General features: G+C 39.1%; 1 protein-coding gene across 3 annotated transcripts in view; it reads right to left on the bottom strand.

Moving 5' to 3' along the window:
• The window catches only part of MRTFA (myocardin related transcription factor A), a 195,021-nt gene that overhangs the window by 155,789 nt on the left and 12,217 nt on the right, over window positions 1-27,015 (bottom strand). For 2 of the 3 annotated variants that reach the window (XM_013045097.2, XM_013045098.2), the window contains exon 1: window positions 4,980-5,116. In XM_013045097.2, the coding sequence (XP_012900551.1) occupies window positions 4,980-5,021 (42 nt within the window). In that variant the 5' untranslated portion in view covers window positions 5,022-5,116. The other variant, XM_004771275.3, reaches the window with a different exon arrangement.

Raw genomic sequence — 27,015 nt, 5'->3', positions numbered from 1 at the left:
TCAGCAAAATATAAACATGCCTGCATGTGTGTGTGTGGAAAGAGAACACAAAAATGTGGCAACATGTCCAAAACTGATCAATTTAGTCAAAAGGGTATATGGGTAACCACTGTACCATTCTTAACACTTTTCTGAAGATTTAAATGTCATCAAAATAAAAGGTTGGGGCAGAAAATACTCCAAGACACAAAACTCAGGAATCTTAATGTAAATATTACCTAAGGATTAAGGCAGAATAAGAGAATCATTCTTTTTCATGAGGCGCCTAGGTGGTGCAGTCAGTTTAGCACCAGACTCAGTTTCTCTTGGTTTCAGATTGGGCCGTGATCTCACTCAGGGAGATTAAGCCCTGCGTTGGGCTCTGTGCTCAGCAGGGAGTCTGCTTCAGATTCTCTCTTTCCCCCTCTCTTTCTGCCCCACACTCTGTGCTCTCTCTTCCTCTCTCTAAAATAAATAAATCAATCTTTGGTAAAAGTAAGAAAAGCAGAGAAAGGAGTTAAGAAGCAGAAGTCATGAAGCAGGATAGGAATTCAGACCACTGTGACTCCGATCTCTATCTTCCTGTCCTTGTAACCCCCAGGACAAACACCCTGTTGGCAAGAACCAAGTAAGCAAGGCTCTGTGCGCAGAAACTGGGTTTTCACTCACCCACCGATATTTATTAAATACCTATGTGTCAGACTCTATGGCAGCAGCACAGCAGCAGAAATAGGAACACAGACTCTGGAATCAGAGTGTGCAGGTTCAAGTTCCAGCATTACCAAATCCCAGCTCTACCATTTGCTATTTGCGTATATTTTAGCAAATTACTCAATTTCTCTGTGCTTTGACATCTTCATTTTTAAAGGGAAGATAATAACAACACCTAATTTAAAGGGTTGTTATGAAGATTAGATGACATAACAAATGGGGCACCTGGGTGGCTCAGTCAGCTCAAAGGGGAGTCTGCTTCTCCCTCTCCTGCCGTTCCCCTGCCCCCAACCTTTCCCCCCAAGCTTGTGCTCTCTCTCTCAAATAAGTAAAATCTTAAAAAAAATAAAAATTTTAAAAAGCTCTTATATTTCTTGCTTATTTATTGTTTTTACTTATTTATTTTAAAGATTTTTATTTATTTATTTGACAGAGAGAGAGAGAGACAGAATCACAACTAGGGGAGGGGGGAAGCAGGCTCCCCGCTAAACAGAGAGCCCAATGTGGGACTTGATCCCAGAAGTCCGAGAACATGACCTGAGACGAAGGCAGAAGCTTAACCCACTGAGCCACCCATGTGCCCCTATTATTTGTTTTTAAAGGGAATCGTGTATCTGGTTATTTCTCTTTGTATATATAGATTAGATATTTGTTCACTGGAGAATTCTGCTCTGCACATGGTAAATAAGGTAAATGATATTCTAGTACACCTGAACTTTGAAAAGTTTTTTTTTTTTTTAAGATTTTATTTTTAAATAATCTCTACACTCAGCATGGGGGTTAAACTTTAACCCTGAGATCGAGAGTAAAATGATCTGATTGACCCAGCCATGTACCCCAAACTTTTAAAAGTTTTATTGGAGAATCAGTTCTCTATTTCAGCATAGTAAACTATTCTAAAACTCAGCAGCTTAAAACAACAATAAATATTATCTCATATGGTTTCTGTGGCTCAGGAATATGGGAGCAGGTTAACTGAGTGATTCTGGCTATAAGGCTGTCATGTTTCTGGGGGCTCAGGCTATCTGAAGGCCTGCCTGGGGCTAGAGGATGCGCTTCTAAGCTTACCCACACGGCTGTTGGCAGCAGGCCATGATTTCTCACTGGCCATTGTTGGAGGCTCAGTTCCTTACCACACAGACCTCTACATAGGACTGCTTGAGTTTGTCAAGACATAGCAGCTGACTTCCCTCTAGAGCTTTCTGTCTCTATGGATTTGCCTGTTCTAGACATTTCATATAAAAGGAATCATACAATAAGTGCCCTTTTATGAGTGGCTTCTTTAACTCAGTCTAATGTTTTCAAGGCTCATCTGTGCTGTAGCAGGTGTCGGAACTTCATTCCTTTTTAAGGACGAATAATATTTGATTGTATGGATAAACCACATTTTAAAAATTCATGTATCAGTTAATGGACATTTGGCTTGTTTTTACTCTTTAGCTCTTATGAATAATGCTGCTATGACCATTTGTGTGCAAGTTTTTGTGTGGATGCATGTTTTTGTAGTTCTTAGTTATATATCTAAGTGTTGAAGCCTCTATTTTATCCCTCTGTACAACTGCAGTAGAATTCTAGTTGGACTTGTCACCTCTTTAATTGGTCTCTCACTTTTCTATCCAAGTGATATTTCTGACATGGAGATTTAATCACATCTTATCTCTATTTCTGTGTTTTCAGTGGCTCCTTGTAGCTTTCAGGAAAAAATCCAAACTCAGCTTATCACATAGGCCATTTATGATCTGGCTCCTGCCTTCCTTTAAGATTTTCATGCCATGCTTTTTATTCTTGTTCACTTAACCTCAAATGATGTCATGCTTTTGCCCATTAAGGTTTTCATGCTTCTACCATTGTCTCGAACGGTTTATCACTCTCTTTGAATGGAATATAACTACTTATTCTTTAGAAATCAGCTCTGGGGCGCCTGGGTGGCTCAGTGGTTAAGCCACTGCCTTTGGCTCAGGTCATGATCTCAGGGTCCTGGGATCGAGTCCCGCATCAGGCTCTCTGCTTCCCCCCCCCTTCTCTCTCTCTGCCTGCCTCTCTGCCTACTTGTCATTTCTCTCTGTCAAATAAATAAATAAAATCTTTAAAAAAAAAAAAAAAAATAATAAAAAAAAAAGAAATCAGCTCTGGTTCCATTAGTGATAAACTTTATTACCTTTAATTAATTAATTTTAACATTTTATTTATTTATTTGAGAGAGAAAGAGAGAGCTTGTGCATAAGCAAGGGCGAGGGGCAGAGGGAGAAGCAGAAGCAGACTCCCCGCTGAGCAGGGAGCCAGATGCAGGCCTAGATCCCAGGACCCTGCAATCATGACCTGAGCCAAAGGCAGACGCTTAACTGACTGAGCCACCCAGGTGCCCCCCTTTACTTAATTTAAATACTCCTTCTCTGTGCTGTTACAATACTTTTACCATAATGCTTATCACGCTGTTCTCTGGACATTGATTCTTGTTTGTTTCTTCAGGTAGATTATAATACCATGAGGGAAGGAGCCATATCTTCACAGACTTAATATCTCTAGGCCTAATAGTAACACAAAAAAGTAACTAGTATCTATTGGGTTGTTTAATATATAAATGCCTGGCAATCATTTGCAATGACATGGATGTAACCAGAGGGTATTATGCTGAGCAGAATAAGTCAATCAGAGAAAGACAATTATCATATGATCTCCCTGATATGAGGAATTTGTGAGTTGTGGAGGGTAGGGAAAGAAAAAATGAAACAAGATGGGATCAGGAGGGAGACAAACCATAAGAGACTCTTAATCTCACAAAACAAACTGAGGGTTGCTGGGGGCAGGGTGGGGGGTTAGGGGTAGGATGGTGGGGTTATGGTAGCTTGGGGAGGGTATGTGCTATGGTGAGTGGTATGAAATGTGTAAGTCTGATGATTCACATACCTATATCCCTGGGGCAAATAATACATTATATGTTAATATGAATGAATGGCAATATTCTAGCATTTTACTTTTTTAAAGACTTTTTTTAATTTATGGGACACCTGGGTGGCTCAGTAGTTAAGCATCTGCCTTTGGCTCAGGTCATGATCCCAGAGTCGAGCAGTGCTTAAACAAAACCTTAAAAAAAAAAAAAAGATTTTGTTTATTTATTTGAGAGACTGAAAGAGCGAGCACATGCAAGAGAGAGCACAAGCAGTAGAGAAGGAAAGCAGCCTCCCCGCTGAGCAAGGAGGCCGATGCAGGGCACAATCCCAGGACCCTTAGATCATGACCTGAGCCAAAAGCAGACACTTAACTGATTGAGCCACCTAGGTGCCCCAATATAAAACCTTTTATTGAAAGGCCTGAAGTGTTATAGAATAATGTCTTTGGGGGGGGGGGGACAACACTTCAAATAAAAGCTAAAGCCACTCTTTAAGAAAGGTTACACTTTTAAAAAGTGGTTAAAAAGAAAAAAAGGAATAAAAATAACAAAAGGGTAAATGTGTGACCGATAATAAGAAACTTTTAAAAAATTCAATCAATTAACATATAGTGTATTATCAGCTTCAGAGCTAGAGATCAGTGATTCACCAATTTTCCGTAATACCCACTGCCCATTACATCACGTCCCCTTCGTAATGTCTATCGCCCAGTTACTCAATTCCCCATCCCCCTTCCCTCCAGCAACCCTCAGTTTGTTTCCTACAATTAAGAATCTGACAGAGATCTTTTGGGGGACCTGGGACTGTAACACTGGAGTGTAGCGATGGTTGCACAACTCTACAAATTTACTAAAAATCATTGACTTGTACACTTCCAACAGGCAAATTTTGCAGTATATAGATTACATATCAATAAAGCTGTTTCTTAAAAACTGGTATTTGTTTGCTCAAGCAAGAAGGGGGAATTAGAGTTTCTGACTGAAGAAAGAAAGCAGTGAGGAGAAAAAGTACAATAATTCATTCTACAGACAGGAAAATAAAAATGAAAACTGCACAGATTCAGAAATACTAATGTTTCCATTTCAACCCAATAAAGGACAGTATTGTGTCACTGGGTTACTCACTATAAACCTTGCTAAGACCACAAAAGCTTACCGTCTTAAGAGTAAAAAGACAACAGACTGGGAGACGTTCAATGTGAAATCAGGGGAAGGAAAACTCCGACTTAACGTCCTATCACCTAGGAGAGCGGTAACAATTTATTCTAATCCCACGCCCTTGCATAGGTGTAAGATGTAGAGATGGTACCTCCTATCAGAACAGCATTTCAAGAGGAAATTTAAAAGCAGAAAATCAAATCTAGAATCATCTTAAAAGAATGTAAGACAATTTCTTTACCGGTAAGATGACAACAGTCAATTCCCTCAGCCAGCAAAACATCCAAATGGGGGATTTTTTGGTATTTCTGAAGAATAATAATTTGTCTTGGTTCAGGGGCTTCTGCAGAAGCTGCTGGAGATCGCAGCGCTGTAGTTCACTTACCCACATGCAACTACAGAGATCAAGCGAAACTGCACCTATAAACAACCACAATTCACATTTGCTTTGAGCTATGAAAATATTAACCTACTCTGACCTCCCCTGCATCAACATCAGCAAAGCCTGGGTCAAGAGTCTCAACTTCCCAAAACAGCACAGGTGTCTCTAATTTCAGACCTGCTAGTCTCCTTTCTGCCTTTAGCTAAATCAGTAGCAAGTCTGTTTTTATTTTCTAGATAAAAACAAAAACAAAAAATTCCCCTAATCCGTGTAGGCATTTTCTTTTTTTTTCTTCTTCACAAAAGAAGGTTCTAGCAGACATAAATGACATAATGAAGACATAAATAACATAAATGAAGCAACATTTGTACCAATATCTAACTCGCTTTCCTCTAAATGGCTACAATAAAGGTCAAAATAGCTCAAGGTGGTGATATCAATAAGGTTATAAACACTCAGACTTGAAAAAGTTTAACATCAATGAACTTTTTATATTTCAATAAAAGAACATAGTGTGAAAATAGCATGCCTAATAGCATTTACAGTAGAATGCCTAATCCTTAGTAGGAGGTCAGTAAATTTTAGTTTCTTTCCTTTCCATTAATTCTTACAGTATTTCCATAAAATAGTTCCTGTTTATTACTACCCCCCCAAAAAAAGCAGGAAAACAGAAGAGAATCTCCTGAGTGACCACCCAGACCAGACCCAACATTCAGGTCTCTACATGATAATGAAGGGAAATCATCTGCAGAAGTTAAACTTTCATCAAACCCCCCCTACCTTGCTGCCTAGGCAGTAGTGTCAATTCCAAAGACCATGGTTCCCTTTGCTACAGAAAAGTAGCTCAGTGAGGCACCTGATCAAGAGCATGCAACTCTTGATCTCGGGGCTGTGAGTTCAAGCCATACACTGGACATAAAGATTACTTAAAAAAAGAAAATGGTAACTCGACTGTCTTTCCTTATGGCAATGTATTTATGATTGCTATTCTTGCAAGTTGTCTCAAGAACTTTTGCTGTTTTAGGTGCAAGAGTCCAAGGCTGTCATCAACCCACAGAACCTTATATTCAAGTTCACAGGATTCCTGGTTGGGAGGGTTGTAGGGAGTAGTGTCATTATTATTATTATTATTATTATTGGCTATCAAGTTCACTCTCTGAGTAATCCAAGTTTCCTGCACCAATGAGCAATGGGATCTCCACATACCTAAGACCACAGGAAACTAGAACTATGTGAACTAGCCCTACCTTACTTTGACAGGAAATGTTCTGACAGAAATAGGTTTGCAGAGCTGTGTGAAGCTGCCATCTATAGCTTTTTTGTGGGCATCTGACACAAGACAGATATAGGAGCCCAAGCCATATCTGGTGTATTTTTGTTTAGCACAGAGCTGAAGCTAGAACACAAGCATAATGTGTCAAATCAAACTCTAGTGGGTGCAGATAGACAGATTCTGTCATCAGTAACAAAATTTGTAATTGCCATGATTGCCTGGCTACTGTCAAAACAGGCCTTTTGTTGCCTTTAGTCTACCATTCACATAAGCTACTGAGTGTCAGAATAACCAGAAGAATTAGCTAGCCTGTCACTAGCCATTACCCCAAGGTGGTTTACATAATGGCTCTAATACAAGAACTTCTGGCCTCCCAACGATTGAATCATGGTTTGTACACGCATGTGTGTGAATTCATGGTTTTGTTCTATAATCACCCAAATTTTTAACTGGTTGTGCTGTTTCTCGGCATTCAATAAATTCTGAAAAGACACTAGACATAGTCCACAACATTAGATAATCAATAAAGACAGCCCATCATGGGGCTATGATTTATTCTAGCTCAGTAGAATTGAAAATACTAACAAAACAGCTTAGGCAAGGAGCAGGAAAAAGCAAATAAACCTGGGACCTACCTTGTTTACAACTCCCACAGACAGATGAAATTCAATTCCATGCCAACCATACCCCTCGATCACTAAAACACAAAGAGAAAAATAAAAGTTCATGCAATATAAGCAGTTCTTGAAGTTCCTAAAGGGCATTTGGTTTCAAAGGTATAAAGCTGTTTATTTCCTATCTTCTTCATGCCTACAACAGTGGTTGAGCTCTGTCACTGGCAAAAAGGCCCAAATAGGTGGAGTTAAACAGTAGCTAGCACTTGACTGAGCACTTACTATATATGCTACGCCACTGTTCTAAGCACTTAAAAATACTAATTTAATCCTCAACAACCCTATGAGATAATTACTCTTATTAAGTCATTTTATATCCAAATTGCAACTGACCTAAACCTCTGAAAATTGCTCTTACTGGTGTTAAAAAATGGCTTTTAAATAAACACAGGTGATCTCAACTACTGCAGCTGGGCTGTTTCAATGGTTGACATATCTAGAAATGTTTCATATTCATCCATTTATTACGTATTCCTGGAGTCCCCACAGTGTGCTAAAAAGGATTCATCCTCTGACCCTTAGGAGAAACTAGTTGGGAAGATCAGACTATAATAGAAGAAATGCTTCAAGAAACAGAATGCCCTTTTGAGGTATACATCCTTTTGTACAATCATTCAGTAAAAATAATAAGCTTTGAAAAAAGGGGAGGAAAGCTTCGCATAAAAGCTGGACCTTTAAAAACAGGTATAGCAGCAAAGAGGAGAAAGGCTTTTCAGGCAAGGAAATGATATAAAAAACACGGTGGCAAGGACAGACACCGTGTATCTGAGATCCGTCATAGTCTGATCCCACCCAGCCACTCATTTCCCTCCCCTGTCCCATTAGCTAATACCAAACTTCTTACTTCTGGGACAATCTTTGATAGTCCCAATGTTTTCCTACTACATAATAAAATGTTCTTCCCCCCCTTTCCCTGGTAAGTAACATCAACTAATCTTAGTATATGGTAGGCACTCAATACAATATAGCCACTTGGAAATCATTTTAATTATTAAAGATCCAATTGAAATATTTTTCTAAAGCCTTTTCCAATTCCCCAGAGTTAATCTACTCGCCTCTCCACCACACTCACATGGCATTTGTCCATCTCTCCATTAGAGCAATAAAATATTTTATGGTCCCCAGGTTTCCTTTTTTCCTTTTCTCTTACATGTCCTAACAGAAACCATCTTTCATATAACTCAGTGTTCCATAAGACCTAACAAGTGTCTGGCATATCACAGGTGCCCATTATATTCTTGTTGACTGAAATACCAATTGACTGTTTACAAAATAAGTAAAAATAGGATTCCTCTAAAATGTCAGCTACTTTAATACATTTAAATGATTCAGTGTGTCAAAATCTAATGCACTTCTACATTTTCATGAATACATCTGCCACATAATTATGCTAACAACTCAGGTACAAAAAGTCAAAGTGGATTCACTAAAAACTACCGAGCTCACTAGTTTTTGCTTGACAACAAAATGAGGTCCCATTCATGCCAACTGAGCCAGAAGAAATTAACTGAATTGATAATTTAGATATTGTGGCCGGAGACCATACTCACTGAAATAGCGCCAGTTTCATTCGCAGTCTGTATGTTTAAGTAGGTGTTCATATTGGCTTTAGTCATGGATCGTAGAGGTTACAGATTTAGAAGTCCAATCATAAATCCATGATTTATTTATAGAAACTTTCCATATGGTAGGAGTTTAAGATGTAAAACAGCAGCCTTTTTGCCTGCCGAAAGCAGGGAGTAGCAGAGCGCCAAAGTAATAAACCCTCTACTGCCTCTGCTCTTGGCACTGTTTAAAGCATAGAAGAAATGTGCAGGGCAAGCAAGAGCCTTACTGAAAATCAGTCACCCAGGACAACGGGCAATTCGAATGTCTGTGCTATTCAATGCTTAAATATTAATTTTTATACATGCCCAAGTTCACTTAAAGCACAACGTGTGGCTTGGAACTTTAAAAATGTTCTAATGTGCTGGTTTGCCCACATATTAATGAAGTCAGCCAGGTTTTAACATGCCAAGCTTAAAATACTCCCTAAATCATTATGCAAAGGTATGAACTCAATCCTGCACTCTCAGGAAAAGACACTTAAGGGAGAAAGATGAAAGCAGTAGTATTTCAAGGGAAGCCATAACAGAAAATGTCAACTCCTACAGAGTGATAGGTTATCTTTTAAAAATAGATGAAGAAAAAGATGATAAAAGATAATGACAAATTACTTACAATTATTAATATCAAAATGAGATCCAGGATTTTTAGATCAATGTTGCCAGAGAATGTATTTTGAAACTGATTTCTACACGAGACCATCTTATAAAAACGTTGTTTCAGTCATCCCCTTTAGAATCCAAGTCTTATGTTACACTGAAATGAGTTTTCATGTGAACAGTTTTATAAGCAAAGTTCTTCTAATCTTTTATATTACTGGCTTTAGAGAAATGCCAATAAAACCTAGAATGACTAAAACTTTATAATCAGACCGTGGAAGCCCACACATCCAATCCCTTTATTCTCAGTTGAGAAACCAAACTAGAAGAGGTTCAGTGACTTGATAACAGAAACACTTGGGCCCAAATCTGATCACTAGCCCAGTGTATTTTTCCTACTACATACTACACAACACAATGCTTTATGAAGATAGAAAGCGTTCTGGAAATTACAACAGAAGAAAAAATGTAAATACCTATACTTTCCCTAACTTTTGAAAAAAATTTAAAAATTAGATGTATGTGCCCTGATGTTCTGGAAAGGCTGCTCCTTAAAAATTGAGGCATTAGAAAATTCTAACAGCTATTTTCAAGGCTTTTGGCTCAAAACATGCTCACAAAGAATCTCCACTGGAAATGCAGCTTTAAAAAGTTTCCCTTACATTCCAAAGGAAATGAGAATAATTTTTACAATCTAAGTAAGATGAGATCGTCCTCATCTTCTAAAATATAAACTTCATACACACAAAAATAAATAATTTCACAAAATCCAGGATCTTCTTTCAAACAAGCAGTTCACCTGAAAGAAGGCTACTGCCTCATTTGGGGAGCAAAGGATACAAAGAATTAAAAAGAAAGCAAAAAATGGGATGAAAGAGGAAAAAAGGAAATAAAGAAAGAGGAAAGAAAATCAATATAAAGGTTTGATTCCAATATCAAAAACAGAAGAGAAAAAACAATTCCTAATTAAATCAGTGAAGCGCAGTGTTTAAGCCAGCAGCCTTAACAAGGTGTGGTCACCTACCTCCTACCTTCTCAAACTGAACACCTACCAGAAAAAATTCAATCTCATTCTGCTCATTTCCCTGCTTAAGTCTTTCTTCCAGTTACAAAGAGCAATAAGTAGACTGGGCCTCCTGGAGGAAGTGGAGGAGTCAGAAAGGTCAGCCCACACAGCCCCTCAGAGTCTAGCCCAGGCTGGAGCTATTAGAGAGTCTCAAAAGGAGACAGTCAAAAAAGATCACTGTTGAAGTATCCATAAGCTCCTCTAGAAGAAACTAGACACCTCCAAGCAGCAAAGTATTCTGTTCCCTTTCACATCCACCAAAAAGCTTTCCTTTCCAGTAATCAATTTAACCTGGAAAGAGAGTTTAAAGAACAATTAATATTTAGGGCGCCCCAACAATAGATTATTTTAATTTTCAAAAGCTGTTAATATATAACTATGATTTTTTAAAAAAAAATTAAACACAGGGACGCCTGGGTGGCTCAGTCAGTTAAGCCCCTGCCTTTGGCTCAGGTCATGATCGCAGGGTCCTGGGGTTGAGCCCTGCAAGCTCAGCAGCGAGCCTGCTTCTTTCTCCCTCTCTGTCAGCCTGCCATTCCCCCAGCTTGTGGTCTTTCTCTCTCTCTATCAAATTTTGAAAAAATTAAACACACAATAAGGTATATAGTAAAAAATAGGCTTCTTTCCCACCCCAGCCTTCCAGTACTCCTTTCCAGAAACAATTTCAAGTTTTGTTTTGTTTTATGTATTTGACAAAGAGAGGGAGACAGCAAGAGAGGCAACACAAGCAGTGGGAGAGGGAGAAGCAGGCTCTCCCAAGCAGGGAGCCCTATGCGGGGCTGGATCCCATGAGCCTGGGGTCATGACCTGGGCAGCCCAAGGCAGACAGATGCTTAAGGACTGAGTCACCCAGCTGCCCCATCCAGTTTCTTATAAAATGTAACATTTTCTTAATGACTGAATGACTCTCCTATGCTTACAGATGCGACTGCAGGAGAAGGAATCAGATGACTGAGCTGGTTACTGCATTGCCAGAAAGAGCACATCTCCACCATCAGGGAAGTCTGAGCATCTATACGGGGACACCTGCCTTCAGTGTGGCACAGCCTATCTGTGCCCTCCCTATGCATACTCCTACCCACGTGTATACATAGCTACACCTAAAGGAGAGGGCTTCTTGGGGAGAGTGGGGGGGGGTGTTAAAATATACTTCACGATGAAATTTGCCATTTTAACCATTTTCAAGTGTACAATTCAGTGGCATTAAGTGCCTTCACAATATTGTGCAACCATCACCACTATCCATCTCCAGAATGGTTCATCATCCAAAACAGAAACTATAACCATTAGACAGGAATTCCCCATTTCCCCTCCCTCTATTCTACTTTCTGTCTATGCATTGCCTATTCTAATTGTAAGAGGAATTATACAATATCTGTCCCTTTGAATTTTTTTTTTTTAGATTTTATTTATTTGACAGACAGACATCACAAGTAGACAGAGAGGCAGAGAGAGAAGAAGGGAAACAGGCTTCCCACTGAGCAGAAAGCCTGATGCGGGGCTCAATTCCAGGACCCTGAGATCATGACCTGAGCCGAAAGTAGAGGCTTTAACCCACTGAGCCACCCAGGTGCCCCATCTGTCCCTTTGTATCCAGAATCTTTCACCTAACATAATGTCTTTAAGATTAATTCATGTTGTAACATGTACCAGAATTCCCTTTTTGGGACACATAGGTGGCTCAGTCAGTTAAGAGTCGGCCTGTAGCTCGGGTGGTAATGCCGGGGTCCTGGGACTGAGTCCACATCAGGATCCTTGCTCAGCAGGGAGCCTGCTTCTCCCTCTGCCGGCTGCTTCCCCTACTTGCGTTCTGACAAATAAATAAAATTTTTTAAAAAATAAATAATGTCCTTTTTTTTTTTCTTAAGATTTTATTTATTTTTTTGACAGAGAGAGAGAGAGATCACAGGTAGGCAGAGAGGGAGGGGGAGGCAGGCTCCCCGCCAAGCAGAGAGCCCAATGTGGAGCTCAATCCCAGGACCCTGGGATCACGACCTGAGCCGAAGGCAGAGGCTTGACCCACTGAGCCACCCAGGTGCCCCGATAATGTCCTTTTTAAGGCTAAAGTCTACTGTATGTACATTACCACATTTCATTTATCCGTTCATCAGTGGAGGGACATTTCGTTTTCCATCTTTTGGCTCTTAGGAATAATGCTGCTGTGAACACTAGCGTATGAGTACCTGTGTAAGTCCCTTCTTTCAATTCCTTTGAGTATTACTTACGAGCAGAATTGTTGGATCCTATGGCAATTTTATATTTAACTTTCTGAGGAACCACAAAATTGCTTTCCACAGTGGCTGTACCACTGTATATTCTCACCAGAGATGCATAAAAGTTCCAGTTTCTCTTTGCAGTTTTTTTGATAATAGCTCTCCTAACAAGTGCCAAGCAGTCTCTTATTGTAGTTTTCATTTATATGCAAAGGAAAGGGTCCTTCTGCCTATGGCTTTAAAGCATTTTGTATGTGAAGAGGTTCCTGTGGCACTGGTCCATCTCCATTCCACAAAGATGTGTCTTATCTGGCTGACTTCCATCATGGTTCTCAAGAGTCTACCAATCATGGGGTGCCTGGGTGGCTCAGGTCATGATCCCAGGGTCCTGGGATCAAGCCCCACATTGGGCTCTCTGCTCAGCAGGGAGCCTGCTTCCTTCTCTCCCTCATTCTGCCTGCCTCTCCACCTCCTTGTGATCTCTGTCTGTCAAAAAAAAAAAAAAATAGAGTCTACCACTCATTCACTGCTCTAGTCACTTCAAATCTAGTCCACTGCGACCACCACTATACTCTACTCTGCTTTCTCTGCCTTCCTTGCATATCCTTTCACCACTGCATCTCAAAAAATGTTGATCTATTTATAACCAGACACTACCAGCACCATCAACACACTTCTTCAACTTGTAGAAGAACCAACTACTGCCAGCACTTTTGGCACTTTAAGTCTTCTCAGGAATTGTCAACAATGCTCAAAAATTCTTTCTTGACTATCTAAGGCACTTGCTTTTCTCTTCCTTGGTTTTAGGTTCAGCACTCTTTGGGATGCTTGAACATGACAGGTCTATAAATAACCGAAGTTTTGTCTAAGTCTACCAGCATTTAAGCAGAGCTTATAGATAAACAAAATGAATACATGAAACTCACTCTCAAGGAAAAAAAAGGAAGTATACAGATCTTAAAATATAATGAATGTTTTAGGGAAAAAAGGTCACAATAAAGGGAATCAGAAGTGTCTGAGGCAAAGGAGTTACAACGTTTACATAAGATGATTAGGGTAGGCCTCACTGAGAAAGTGACAAAAGCAGCAAGTTTTGACAGTGATGAGAGTTAGCCACACGGCTATCTAGAGGAAGAGACAGGAACAGCCAACACAAGGCCCTACGGCAGAAGCAGGACTGTCCTGTTCAAAGGAACAGCAAGAAAGCAACGGTGGCTGCAGCAGAGTGAAAGAGGGGGATGCAGTCGGTAAGGTCAGAAAGGTTACTAGAAGACCAGATAAAATAAGGCCTTAGGGATAGTTCCTCAGGAGTGGAATGGAGAGCCACTGCAGGGTTTCTGAACAGAGACATGTCTCACGAAGGTATAATGATTCAGGCTGCTGGGATGAAAATAAAGGGAAGAGTAGAAGCTGGGAAATCAATCAGGAAATGCTACAATAATCTGGGCAAGAGAGGACAGTGGCTTAGACCACAGTGGTAGCAAGAGCAACGGTAAGAAGTTGTTGATCTGGATATATTTTGTACACAGGCCCCATAAGTTTTCCTGGCAGACTGCATATGGTGTATAAGAGAAATATAGCGTCCAAAGTTTTGACCAGAACAACTAAAAGAGTAGATGTGACATAAGACAGGGAAAAATAGAGAAGGAAAATGAATCATCTTAGTTTTGTATATGTTGAGTCTGAGACAGCTTCCAACTTTCCAACCAACAAACACAGGTTGATGAAATAATGGTTTTTTAACATTTATTTTACTATCCTGTATTAGATAATGAACCATAGGTTTAATTTGATGTTGATCCTACAGTTTTACAGCAAATTATTTTCAGCAGTTACCACACACATGAAAAAATAAATACTCATCGTTTTGCGCCAATTAATTCCCAATGGCCACACTCTTTAAAGCTTGAAGATCAAGACTGAAATTCACTCCACCTCACAGATATGGGGTCAAATCTCAGTAAATGAGGAAGAATAACGAGAGAATGAGCTGTTGGCATCTGTTATCAACATGGAATTCTGCATCCTGACTGCGACTAGAGGATTCCAGGGATCCTAACATACCAACTACAGTCTGACACAGTCTGCTTACTCTAAACACAAATTCGTCTCTCCTTCTGGTTCCCTGGAAGGTCCCAGAAGAAGAGAATGGCTAAGAGTCTGAGAACAAACACCATTTAGGAAGGAAAACAATTCAGAGAGAAGCCTACATCACAACAGCATTACTCCCATATTTTTCTGGTCTAGGCCACTGGAGAAATCACAAAACCATACCATCTCAAGGCTGGAAAAAGGGATCATCATGTGTCAACAAATATTTTCCAAGTGACCATGTGCTAGATGCTACGGATACACAGATGAGTATGACAAAATCCCTAGTCAAAGCACTGTGTACTAAGTACTTTAATAGAGAAATTACCTAACTGTTATGGGAGTAAAAGACAAGAATAAAAGAATGGATTTTCAAAATAAATTGCCACGAATTAACTTGGGATGATCCCCACCTCCTCCATCTCCTACCAAAAGACTCATGTGGTGATTCAAGCTAAGGAGGAAGCAAGGCTGCATGCAGTCCTAACAGGGCTGGGTCTTGCAACTCTTAGAATCAGTCTTGTTCTCTCATGTGACCAGTTAAATAGTTAAAGGTGCTTATGAGCTTTTCCATCCCCACTTCATTTCTTTTCCACAAAAAACTGGGATCTTGAGAAAACACTGTTCTAGTCCAACAATTCACTCAGTGCCAATCTTCAAATTTTACAAGATAGTACTTAATCCTTTAAAATATTTTCTAAAAGAAAAGAATGCCTCTCTTCCCAAAGGAAATGTCTTTTAAATAGGCTATTTACAGAGGTCTAGGCCACAACTTTAACTTCCGGAATAAAACCAACCATAACCACTTCCAATGCCGTGTGACTTTTCCTCTGGCCCAAGTTCTAAACCCTCAACCTTCTAAGGCTTAGGAGTCTTTCTTGCTCTGAGTCTTCTGACACCCTTTTCATTTTACTGCTAAATGTGACTCTTGGAAATTCACTCACAAAGAACTACAGGAATTTACTCTATAAATCCACAAACCATATTTCATTTTCATTTTCCAGACAAAATCTCAAAGGCCTGTAATGCACAATGGTCAGAAAATATCATCTGATTTTATACATCTCCAAACTTAGCTCTGACATATGAGTTTTTACTTATTGGTAACCTCTCTCTACCCAAATAGAAACAACCATGATAACATACTCTAACAAACTACTGCTATCTCAAGCAATTACAATGAAGTGTGTATGCTTTCAATAGTGAGTCAAGCCTTGGGAGTGGTTTAACACATGGAAATTCACCAGCTGGCATCTACAATTAGATTCAAGGAGACAAATGGAATTTTTGTATCAAGTTTTTCCAAGAGTTAACTAGTTCTTAAAGTGATTATACCCTTCTGAAGTATTTACAGATGAAATGATATCATGTCTGCGATCTGTTTTAAAATACTGCAGAGGAAGGGGGAGCAAGGTTAAACAAGAATGGTCATATGTTGATAACTGTTGGAGCTAGATGATAGGCACATGGGGATGGTTCATTTTATTATTCTTTTTTTTTTAATGTGTTTGAAATTTTCCATAATAAAGATCTTTTAAAAACCTATGCCAGGGCGCCTGGGTGGCTCAGTGGGTTAAGCCGCTGCCTTCGGCTCAGGTCATGATCTCAGGGTCCTGGGATCGAGTCCCGCATCGGGCTCTCTGCTCAGCAGGGAGCCTGCTTCTCTCTCTCTCTCTCTCTCTCTCTGCCTGCCTCTCTGTCTACTTGTGATCTCTCTGTCAAATAAATAAATAAATAAATCTTTAAAAAACAAAACAAAACAAAACAAAAACCTATGCCATTAGGCGCCTGGGTGGCTCAGTGGGTTAAGCCTCTGCCTTCGGCTCAGGTCATGATCTCAGGGTCCTGGGATCGAGCCCCACATCTGGCTCTCTGCTCAGGGGGGAGCCTGCTTCCCCCTCTCTGCCTGCCTCTCTGCCTACTTGTGATCTCTCTCTCCGTGTCAAATAAATAAATAAAATATTAAAAAAAAAAAAAAAACCTACATCATGATACATGAAAAACAAAGAACAAAGTCTTGGGACCAATGAGCTCCATAAGCTACCAGTGTAAAAATTTTTCTTTTCTTAAGAAACACCTCAATTTTAACACTTATTTCTCACCAAACCAGTATTTATTGAGCACAACTACCATGTGCCAAGCACCAATCTGAGGGCTAAGGATAAAATGATAAACTGAATTCTCCTTCCCTCAGGGAACCTAGTAGGTTTTTTATAATTTTGTAATTAAAAGGCAAACACATGGCGTCCTAGCCCAAACAACAGGGAGATCTAGTCCAACCCTGACCAATCAGGAAAAGCTTCCATTAGAGGATGCAGCTCTTGATCTAGGCGATGTGAGTTCAAGCCCTGTGTTGGATGCGGACATTACTTTAAAAAAAAAAAAAAAAAGCACCAAATCATTTTTTTGCCCATGTTGACCTTTATCATTTTATAGACTGTCAGATCAACAAGTAAATGCCTGTTCCTTTATGAGCTAAAGAATCTTTCTATAAAGCAGAAGTTTATCAAATAAGTCATTACCTCAACAGATATTTATTAAATACCCAGCATGCGTCGGCATGTGCTAGATAAAAAGGATAAAACATGGTCTCTATCTACATGGGGTTATTTATAATCTTGGAGCACAGGAAGACAAAAACAAATAAATAAGCAAGCCGTCATGCAGAAAACTATAGTTGGACCTTGAACAACATGGGTTTGAATTGCACAGGTCCCTTGTACATAGATTTTTAAAATAAATAAAGTACTGTACCATAAACAGATTTTCTCTTATGATTTTCTTAGAAAATACAGAAGAAAATAGAAGAATAATAGAAAAATAGAAGATATTCTTCTCTCTAGTTTAGTTTATTGTATAAATATAATAGTTAAAACATGTAACATATAAAATACATGTTACCAGTAAGGTTGTATATTATCAGTAAGGCTATATTATCAGCAAGGCTTCTGGTCAAGAGGCTATTAAGTTTGGGGGGAGTTAAAACTTACATATGTGTTAATGAAAAGAAAAGAAAGAAAGAAATGGCATTCCAAAACCAGTGGGGACAAGATGGACTAAACCGTGTTAGGACAACTGGATATCTACATGGGGGAAAAGTTCATTTAGAACCCCAACTTACAAAATAAACTTCAGGTAGATTAAAAACTTAGATTAAAAAGATTTTTAGGGACGCCTGGGTGGCTCAGTTGGTTGGACGACTGCCTTCGGCTCAGGTCATGGTCCCGGAGTCCTGGGATCGAGTCCCACATCGGGCTCTCAGCTCCATGGGGAGTCTGCTTCTCCCTCTGACCTTCTCCTCGCTCATGCTCTCTCTCACTGTCTCTCTCTCAAATAAATAAATAAAATCTTTAAAAAAAAAAAAAAGATTTTTAATGTGACAAAATATGGGGAAGGGGGGGGGACTTACATGTGGATTTTCAACTGCACAGGGCTCAGTGCCCCTAAGCCACCACTGTTCAAGGGTCAACTGTAATTATAAATTTCTCTAAGTTATAAAGGAAACAAAGGAGGGACTTTGTGGGCAGAATGTATTTTTTAGATATGGTGGTAAAGAAAGTTGAAAGAATGAAAGTAAAACCAGCTGATGATAATGGAAGTGACTGAAGGGGAAAGGTCTATCAAAGAAGTGGTGAGAGCAGCATAGATAAAGCATGCATACAATGTAGGTAGTGAGAAGAAATCTGGGTTTTATTCTAAATGCAACAGGAAACCATCTGAGGGGAGGGTTCTAGGCAGTAAAGTGATGTGATTCAGCTTGTTTTTTTTGTTTTGCTTTAAAGATTTTATTTATTTGAGATAGTGAGAGAGAGAGAGAGAGCAAGGGGGACAGGTAGAGAGAGAAGCAAACTCCCCACTGAGCAGGGAAGTCAACGTGGGGACTTGATCCCAAGACCCCTGGATCATGACCTGAGCTGAAGGCAGCCACTTCACTGACTGAGCCACCCAGGTGCCCTCAGCTTATGTTTTTAAGATCATTCCTGCCACTCTGGGGAGAAGGATAGATAAAGAATAATAATCTTTACCAAGAACTGTAGATGAGTACAACCAAAACATCAAATTTTGGCCAGTGGAAATCATCTCTACAATTCCGTTACCAACCTAAAATCTTTATTAAATTGCTACTCAGTCCAGGCTTCACCTACAAGTTGGCGGTGGGGGGGGGGGGGTTGGGTTTTTTTAATGCTTACAACTAATGGGTCATAACCTCTGAGATCTCCGGAAAACAGAAACAAGCCCAGATGCCTTGGGGTTAGCATTCTTCTCATTCTTCAATTGCCAAAGTCAGATTAATTTTCATTTATTCATCTCCTATTCCACAATCAGCTTCTGGACTGAAAGGAAGGGAGCAAGGACTTCCTCCAGTGTTTCAGGCAAAAATAAGCGTTACCAAACATCTGATAAGGAATGTATGTAATTGTACAACCTTTCTTCTCACTGCAAACTATGTTCCAGGTAGGAACTCCACTATGAAAGCAATTCTAATTTTCCTATCCAAATTTGCCAGATCTTAGAAAGCCACCTGAAGCAAATCCACTTAATTCTGCTTTAAAAAAAGTTTTCTCATTCCAAAGACTGAACAAGAATACACCGCTAATAGCATTTGCAATTGATAAGCAAAGAAAAATAAATTCCACTGTCAATCCCTGGGGCATGTGGCTAACAATCTTAATAAAAGCACTAACAAACTAAGTCACGCGCCAAGATCTTTTACCCAGTTATTTAAAAGTCAGAATGTAAGAGGTGAGAGGCAGTATTAACATCTGTAAAATACCCAGGACATTTCTTCACATGATTTCCCTCAATCTGGATAACATCCCTACAAGATGAGTACCTCCCCATTTTGTTGATGAGGACACGGGCCCAGAGAAGCTGACGCTCGTACCTGGTCACCCAATGTTAAGTGGCTTCCAATGATCCATACTTTTTCCATTAAACAAATCTATAAATAAAGATCTAAATTACAGAAATTCTATTACATGACCAATGTACTAATAGATAAAATAAGTTTATATACATATATGTACATGTATGTGTTTCATTTGGAGGCCTAACCATCAACTGTGACATCTTTCAGTGGGGAAAGCATGTAAGATTCCTACCTGGAATCATTCTCCCTGCTCAGTGAGAAGCCTGCTTCTCCCTCTCCCTCTGCCTGTGTTCCCTCTCTCACTGTCTCTCGATCTCTGTGTCAAATAAATAAATAAAATCTTGGGGGGGAAAAAAAGATTAAAAAAAAAAAAAAAGGATTCCTACTTGGAGACATACCACCAGAAAACACCTCCAAAGAGATAAGGGTGTTTGTGACAAGCTATCATGGTTATTTGCTCTTTTTATTTTTTTTTTAAGATTTTAAGTAATCTTTTTTTTTAAGGTTTTTAAAATTTTATTTATTTCACAGGGAGAGAGCGAGCACAAGCAGAGGGAGGGACAGAGGGAGAAGCAGGCTCCCTGCTGAGCAGGGAGCCCAATCTGGGGCTCCATCCCAGGACCCTGAGACCATGACCCGAGATGAAGGCAGCCGCTTAACAACTAAGCCACCCAGATGCCCCAAGATTTTAAGTAATCTCTATGCCCAACATGGGGCTCAAACTCACCACCCTGAGATCAAGAGTCACCTGCTCTTTCAACCAAGCCAGCCAGGCACCCCAAGTTATTTGCTCTTAATGAAGCCGAAGGAGCTCCTCCTTAAAGGCAGTGTATACTTTCTCAGGCCGCAGTGACCGCAATGAGTCCCTAACAAAAGCTATAGGGAGAATCATACACAAGGACCATTCCCAATTCCAGGAAAGACTATAAGTGACTGCAGTTAGTGACAAGGAGTAGCATGTACATAATAAAAACAACCATTCTATCAACAAAAACAAAGACAGCATAAATGAAAGCACCCAGCAGTGGCTAGTAAACAGATACTTATTAAAAACTAGTTTCTTCTACTCTCTGCTCCAAGTTATTTGTATAAAAAATAGTAATACTAACTGCGGGATGTAGCCATGTATCTTACCTAGTTTAGCAAATTGGTGAAATGTTCTTTCTCTCAAACTCAGACAGACTGAATTTGCCTATCTGGTCCCACATTTGCTAAGAGCAGGGACACAACCAGCCACATCTCAGAAGTCGGAAGTCTTAGGATTATTTTATTTCCTCCATCAATCAGCACCACAGCAAATGGACAGAAAGGTATCTTCAAACTAAGTCTCTCCAGTAAATGAGTACAACACAACTCAGCAAACCACCAAACTATCATTGCAATCTTCATTAGAATCTGCATTTCTCCACTTCCATGACCATTGAGTGGTCATACACAACCTGGCATATTAAATCATTACTATACACCTTTTCACTACAGCAACTATTCTCTCACTCAGCAACTTATTCTTCAACTATTTCAACAATTTAATTTTTGAAATGAAATGATCTTTTCTTCAAAAAAAATTGTTTTGGGGGTGCTTGGGTGGCTCAGTCAGTTAAGTGTCTGACTCTTGATTTTGGCTCAGGTCATGATCACAGAGCAGAGTCATGAGATCAAGAGCCCACTTTGGGCTCTATGCTGGGCATGGAGCCTGCTTAGGATTTTCTGCCTCTCCCTCTGTCCCTCTTCCCCTCTAAAATAATAAAAAGTTCTTTTAAGTTAATTCTATTACTTAGATGCTTCTGAGATTCAGATTCTGGAATTAATGGTCTATAATTAAAGTTGGATACTATAAAGTGGTAGTGAGGGTGCCTGAGTGGCTCAGTAGTTAGGCATCTGCCTTTGGCTCAGGTCATGATCCCAGGGTCCTGGGATCAAGCCCTGCATCAGGCTCTCTGCTCAGCAGGAAGCCTGTTTCTCCCTCCCCACTCCCCCTGCTTGTGTGCCCTCTTACTGTTTCTCTCTCTCTCAAATAAATAAATAAAATCTCAAAAAAAAAAAAAAAAGAACTGAATTTTTAAAATAAATAAAGTGGTAGTGATTGCTGGAATGAATACAGTCACAACAGTAAGGATCAAATGAAAATTAAGGGAGGGCTCTTAAGGGTCATCTAACTTAATGCTCTTATTTTACAGACAAAAAAAACTCAGACCAGAGAGATTAGACAACTTATTTCAGTATTATATAACTTATCACTGACTGAATGAGGATCTTTAAACCCCAACTCCACTGATGCCCTGCTGGCCAGCTGACCTCTCTCTAATAATAATATCTAATAATATTAGCCACCACTCATCAGATAATTACAATGTGCCAGGTGCTATACTAAGGGTTTTACATGTGTGATCTCATTTAATCTCACCACAATCCTGTGAGGAAGGCATTATCAAGCCTATTTTGTACACAAGCAAATAAGAATTCAAACCCAAGTCTGTCTGATGCCGCATCTTTGATTCTAGCCACTCCACCACGTCTACTTCCATTATTCACTCTTTCATTCATTCATCAAGTACTCACCAAGGAAGTGTAACGTATCAGGCATTATCTCAGCCCTAGGGATACCAGTGATGAAAATGGACAAGGTCTCTGCCATTACGGAGTTTATGGTAACAAGTAAAAATAATAACAGCAATAACCACTTCAGGCATGAGTGATAATTGTTGTGGGCAAAAACAGTCACGTGATAATATCAACAGAGACAACACTATGCTACCCATCATACATGAAATCACTAAACATCTACAAGACTATCACCTCACACCCATCAAGAGATCTACTATCCAGAAATCAAACAAACAAACAACAACAAAAACCCCCCACACAAAATAACCAGGGCTGGTAAGGATGTGGAAAAGTTGGAACCTTCGTGCACCGCAGGCAGGAATGTAAAATGAAAGTATAGTTAATCTTGGGAATAATGAAAATGACTAAATAAGATTGTGAACCCACCAAAGATAAGAGGTATTTGAAATAGGATATTCAGAATGGCAGATAAACAAATGTCCTTCTTTAGTTTGCTATTAATTCTAGCTTGGGCTTAAAAAGAAACCATTCTGTCAGAGAAATCAGAGGAATGTTATGGATGAGGATAACAGATTCTTTCCAATTAAAATAAACTACCAAGATTATACACATATGCAATTCCAAATAGGCACTTCTTTTTTCCTCATGTTTAGGTTCTTGTTAAATTTCTCTCAAGTCGCCCTGATGTCTCAGCACAGAGACATACTCTCTGACTGCTGTACAGGTAAAGGCGGTTCATTAAGCTCTGGAAATGGACTCAGATTGCTTCTATGGGAACTGCCTCCTCTTAAGTTTCTGGGGTATTATCAGATAGAAGCAACTCTTAATCTCCCTGGCTTCCTTTTTACGGGAACGTGCCAAGGAAAAATGAAGGAGAAAAGACGTGGGTCCACAGTTATCTAAAGCACTACACTTCCATCCATTATGAACGAAGTACTACATATTCAGCTTCACGCTAGAATTTATCATCCATCTTCTTTAACTAAACTCACTTGGTACAGCTCTTACAATAGGTAACATGGAAAAGAAAACAGTATCAGGTGCAGCTACTATCACTCAACAAACAATAATATTAACAGGAAGAAAAGGTCTTAATGAAAAAAAGAAATGTGACATTGAAAAAAGAAAAGTTGGAAAAGAGTACTATGAAGAGAGGAAAGTCTGAAAACAACTTGGAGGTCAGATGACTCATTGTATTAATCAAGGAGAGTTGTTTTGTAAAGCAGTTAAGCCTGAGGCTAACCTTAAAAATCGGCAAGGATGGGGGGCTCCTGGCTGGCTCAGTAAGGGCTCTTCATCTCAGGGCTATGAGTTTGAGGCCCACGTTGGGTACAGAGATTACTTAAACAAATAAACTTAAAAAAAAAAAAAAATTTCCAACCACTGTTAAAAAAAAAAAAAAAGAGGGCCAGGACACAGTTTGGAGAATTAGGAGGAAGAAAGCTGTCCAGAATATTCAGGGCAGTCTGATCACAGTCAAGAAAGTAACAATTATCAATACAGAATGATTACCAGTTTTCTTAAAGTTCTGATTGAAAAAATATGTAATAATTCTGCTTCGTGACCTATAAATATCTTCAAAATCAAGTTTGATGAAGACAGCACATAACTACAGACTAAGAACAAACAACATGGTTCTAGCAACGAAATTGTCACTCATCCCTGACAGGCTCTAAATCAGAAAGGAAGAAATTTGCCATTTCTATAGCTATACCAGAATGACATTCTGAAATGTTTTCCTTTATCTCATTTAAGAAGTTATAACGAAGAGAGTCTATTATTATGCCTATGCTATTTTCCACAGCAGTGTAAATCCACAAGACAAAGAAGCGGTAGCTGAAACAAATTCTAAGCAAGAAGAACTTACCCAGCCTTTGTTTTTTAAATTGAATGTTAATTTCACACATATAATCAAGGGACATTTGTGTAATTCTTCAGAGTTAGCAATTACTTTACTTAGACAGGATTTTACATATGGTAGATGCTCAGCAACTATTTGAATGAATGAATAACCTCATTTGTACTCAAGGTACTACTGCCAGGAGAAGCCAAATTAACTCCGTAAAATGAATGAAGCTAGAAAACCACAGGAGGATGAAGAATGGGGTATTTTCCTGTATGGTGCTGCAATTATTCGTCCACCCGCTCAGTCAACAGAAATCTGAAGACCTATTATGGGCCAGGCATTTTTGTAGTGTGCACATGTGTTGGGGAGTGCATATATCAGATGTTAGATACTGGCTGACCTCAGTGAAATTTGGCATACAAACACCTTGGGTTTAGTCCACAGAATGCTGACCACAGTATTTTTTTAAGTCAACTTTGATGTATAATTTACTTACAATAAAGTGCACCCATTTTAAGTGTACAGTTGAATGAGTTCTGACAAATGCACATTCTTGTGTAATCGCCACTCCCAATCAAGAAAAATTCCCATCACTCCTGTCTTTTTGTAGTCCATCTTCCCCACCCCACTCCGTTCCAGCCATAAGCAACCACTGACCTAATTTCTATTACCATAAATTAGTTTTGCCTATTCTAGAACATCATATAAATGAAACAACATATAAATGAAACCAATACAGGTGGCACAGTCAACTAAGCATCCGACTGCTCGGGTCATGGTCTCAGGGTTGCGGGATCAAGCCCTGCTTTGGGTTCTACCCTCAGCATGGCGTCGGCTTGGGATTCTCTCTCCCTTCCCTCTGTTCCTCCTACTCGTAGACTAATAGTTAAATAAATCTTTTAAAATTTTATTTAAGGGCACCTGGGTGGCTCAGCTGGTTAAGCGACTGCCTTCAGCTCAGGTCATGATCCCAGAGTCCCAGGATCGAGTCCCACATCGGGCTCCCAGCTCCATGGGGAGTCTGCTTCTCCCTCTGACCTCTCCTCTCATGCTCTCTCACTCTCTCTCTCAAATAAATTAAAAAATAAATAAATAAATAAATTTTAAAAATAAAATAAAATAAAATAAAATTTTATTTAAAAAATGAAACTGATATAGGGGCACCTGGGTGGCTCAGTCGTTATGCATCTGTCTTCGGCTCAGGTCATGATTCCAGCGTCCTGGGATCGAGCCCTGCCATCAGGTTCCCTGTTCCACGGAAAGCTTGCTTCTCCCTCTCCTGCTTCCCTTGTTTGTATTCTCTCTCTCACTGTCTCACTGTCAAATAAATAAAATCTTAAAAAAAAAAAAATGAAACTATTGATATAAATGAGTCTTTCTCCTAACATACTTTTTGAGATTCATTCACATTGTTGTATGTATCTTTAATTCACTGTCTACTCACAGTTTACCTATTCACCTGTTGATAATATTTGGGTGGTTTCCAATTTTTGGCCATTATGAACAAAACTGCTATGTACAGTCACATGATCTTGCTGGGAATATATGTTTTCATTTCTCCTGGGTAATAAACACCAAGGGACAGGCCTGCGAGGCTGCATGGTGAGTATGTATTTGACTTTACAAAAAACTGACCAGTTGTACTACTTCACACTCTCATTAACAACATACATGAATTCCAGTTGTTTCACAACCTCACCAATACTTGGAATTTTCCATATTTTTAAATTTTATCTATTCCAGTGGTTGTGAAATAGCATGGCATGGCATGTAGTTTTAATTTGTATTTCCCTAATGATGTTGAGCATCTTTTCACATTCTTTTGGACATTCAAATATATTTCCTTCTATGAAATATCTATTTAGATCTTTTATTCATTCTTAACTGGGTAATTTCTCATATTTTGAGTTTTAAAGGTTTTTTTTTACATATTTTAAATATAAATTCTTTGATGAATGTATCTATAGATATCTACATATATATATGAAATTATATATACATGTGCATACACGTGTGTGTATAAATACTTCCTCCCAGTCTGTGGCTCACTTTTTCATTTTCTTACAGTGTCTTCTAAAGAACAGAGATTTTACTTTTGACAGGTCTGACTTACCAATTTTTTCTTCCATGGTATTTTTGTTTCCTAAAAAATTTTTGCCTATCCCAGGGTCACAAATATCTTCTCATAATTTTTTCTGTAAGTTTTATGGTTTTAGTTTGTATGTTTAGGGCTATGAGCCATTTCAAGTTAATTTGTGTGTATAGTGTGAGACCGGAACTGAGATTCACTTCTTTACAAACAAATATCCAATTTTTCCAGCAACATTTGTTTAAAAGACTATCCTTTCCTCTACTGAATTACATTTAACACTGTTGAAAATCAAATGACCATATGTGTCTATTTCAGCACTTCCTACTGTATTCCAATGATCCACATATCTTTTTACACTAATACCACACCATCTTGATTATTCTGGCCTTACAATGTCTTAAAATCAGGTAATTTAATTCCTCCAAGTTTGTTCTTCCACTTCTAAATTATTTTGGATATTCCAGATCCTTTACATTTCCATGTGAATTTTAGATTCAGAGTGTCAATTTCTTCTTTTTTTTTTTAAAGATTTTATTTATTTATTTGTCAGAGAGAGAGCGCGAGCGAGCACAGGCAGACAGAGAGGCAGGCAGAGATAGACAGAGAAGCAGGCTCCCTGCCGAGCAACGAGTCTGATGGGGGGACTCAATCCCAGGACGCTGGGATCATGACCTGAGCCCAAGGCAGCCACCCAACCAACTGAGCCACCCAGGCATCCCCAGGGTGTCAATTTCTACAAAAAAAAAATTCTGCTGAGACTTTGATTGTGAACACACTGAATCTTTATAGATTATTTTGGGAAGACAGGACAACTTTACATTACTGAGTCTTTCAAACCATGAACGTGATGTATTTCCAAATATTTAAGTCTTCTTTAACTTCTCTCAGCAACGCTTTGTGATTTTCAGTCTAAAGATCTTACATATATTTAACTAAATTTGTTCCTAAGAAACTTTCTAAAAGATTTATCAATTTTAGAAAGAGAGAGATAATGAATGGGG

This window comes from Mustela putorius, unplaced genomic scaffold (genome assembly GCF_011764305.1).
Source record: "Mustela putorius furo isolate JIRA1106 unplaced genomic scaffold, ASM1176430v1.1 tig00000738_pilon_pilon_pilon, whole genome shotgun sequence".
Lineage (NCBI taxonomy): Eukaryota > Metazoa > Chordata > Mammalia > Carnivora > Mustelidae > Mustela > Mustela putorius.
Note: the sequence above shows the minus strand (reverse complement) of the source record. Positions and strands in the feature narration are given on the sequence as shown.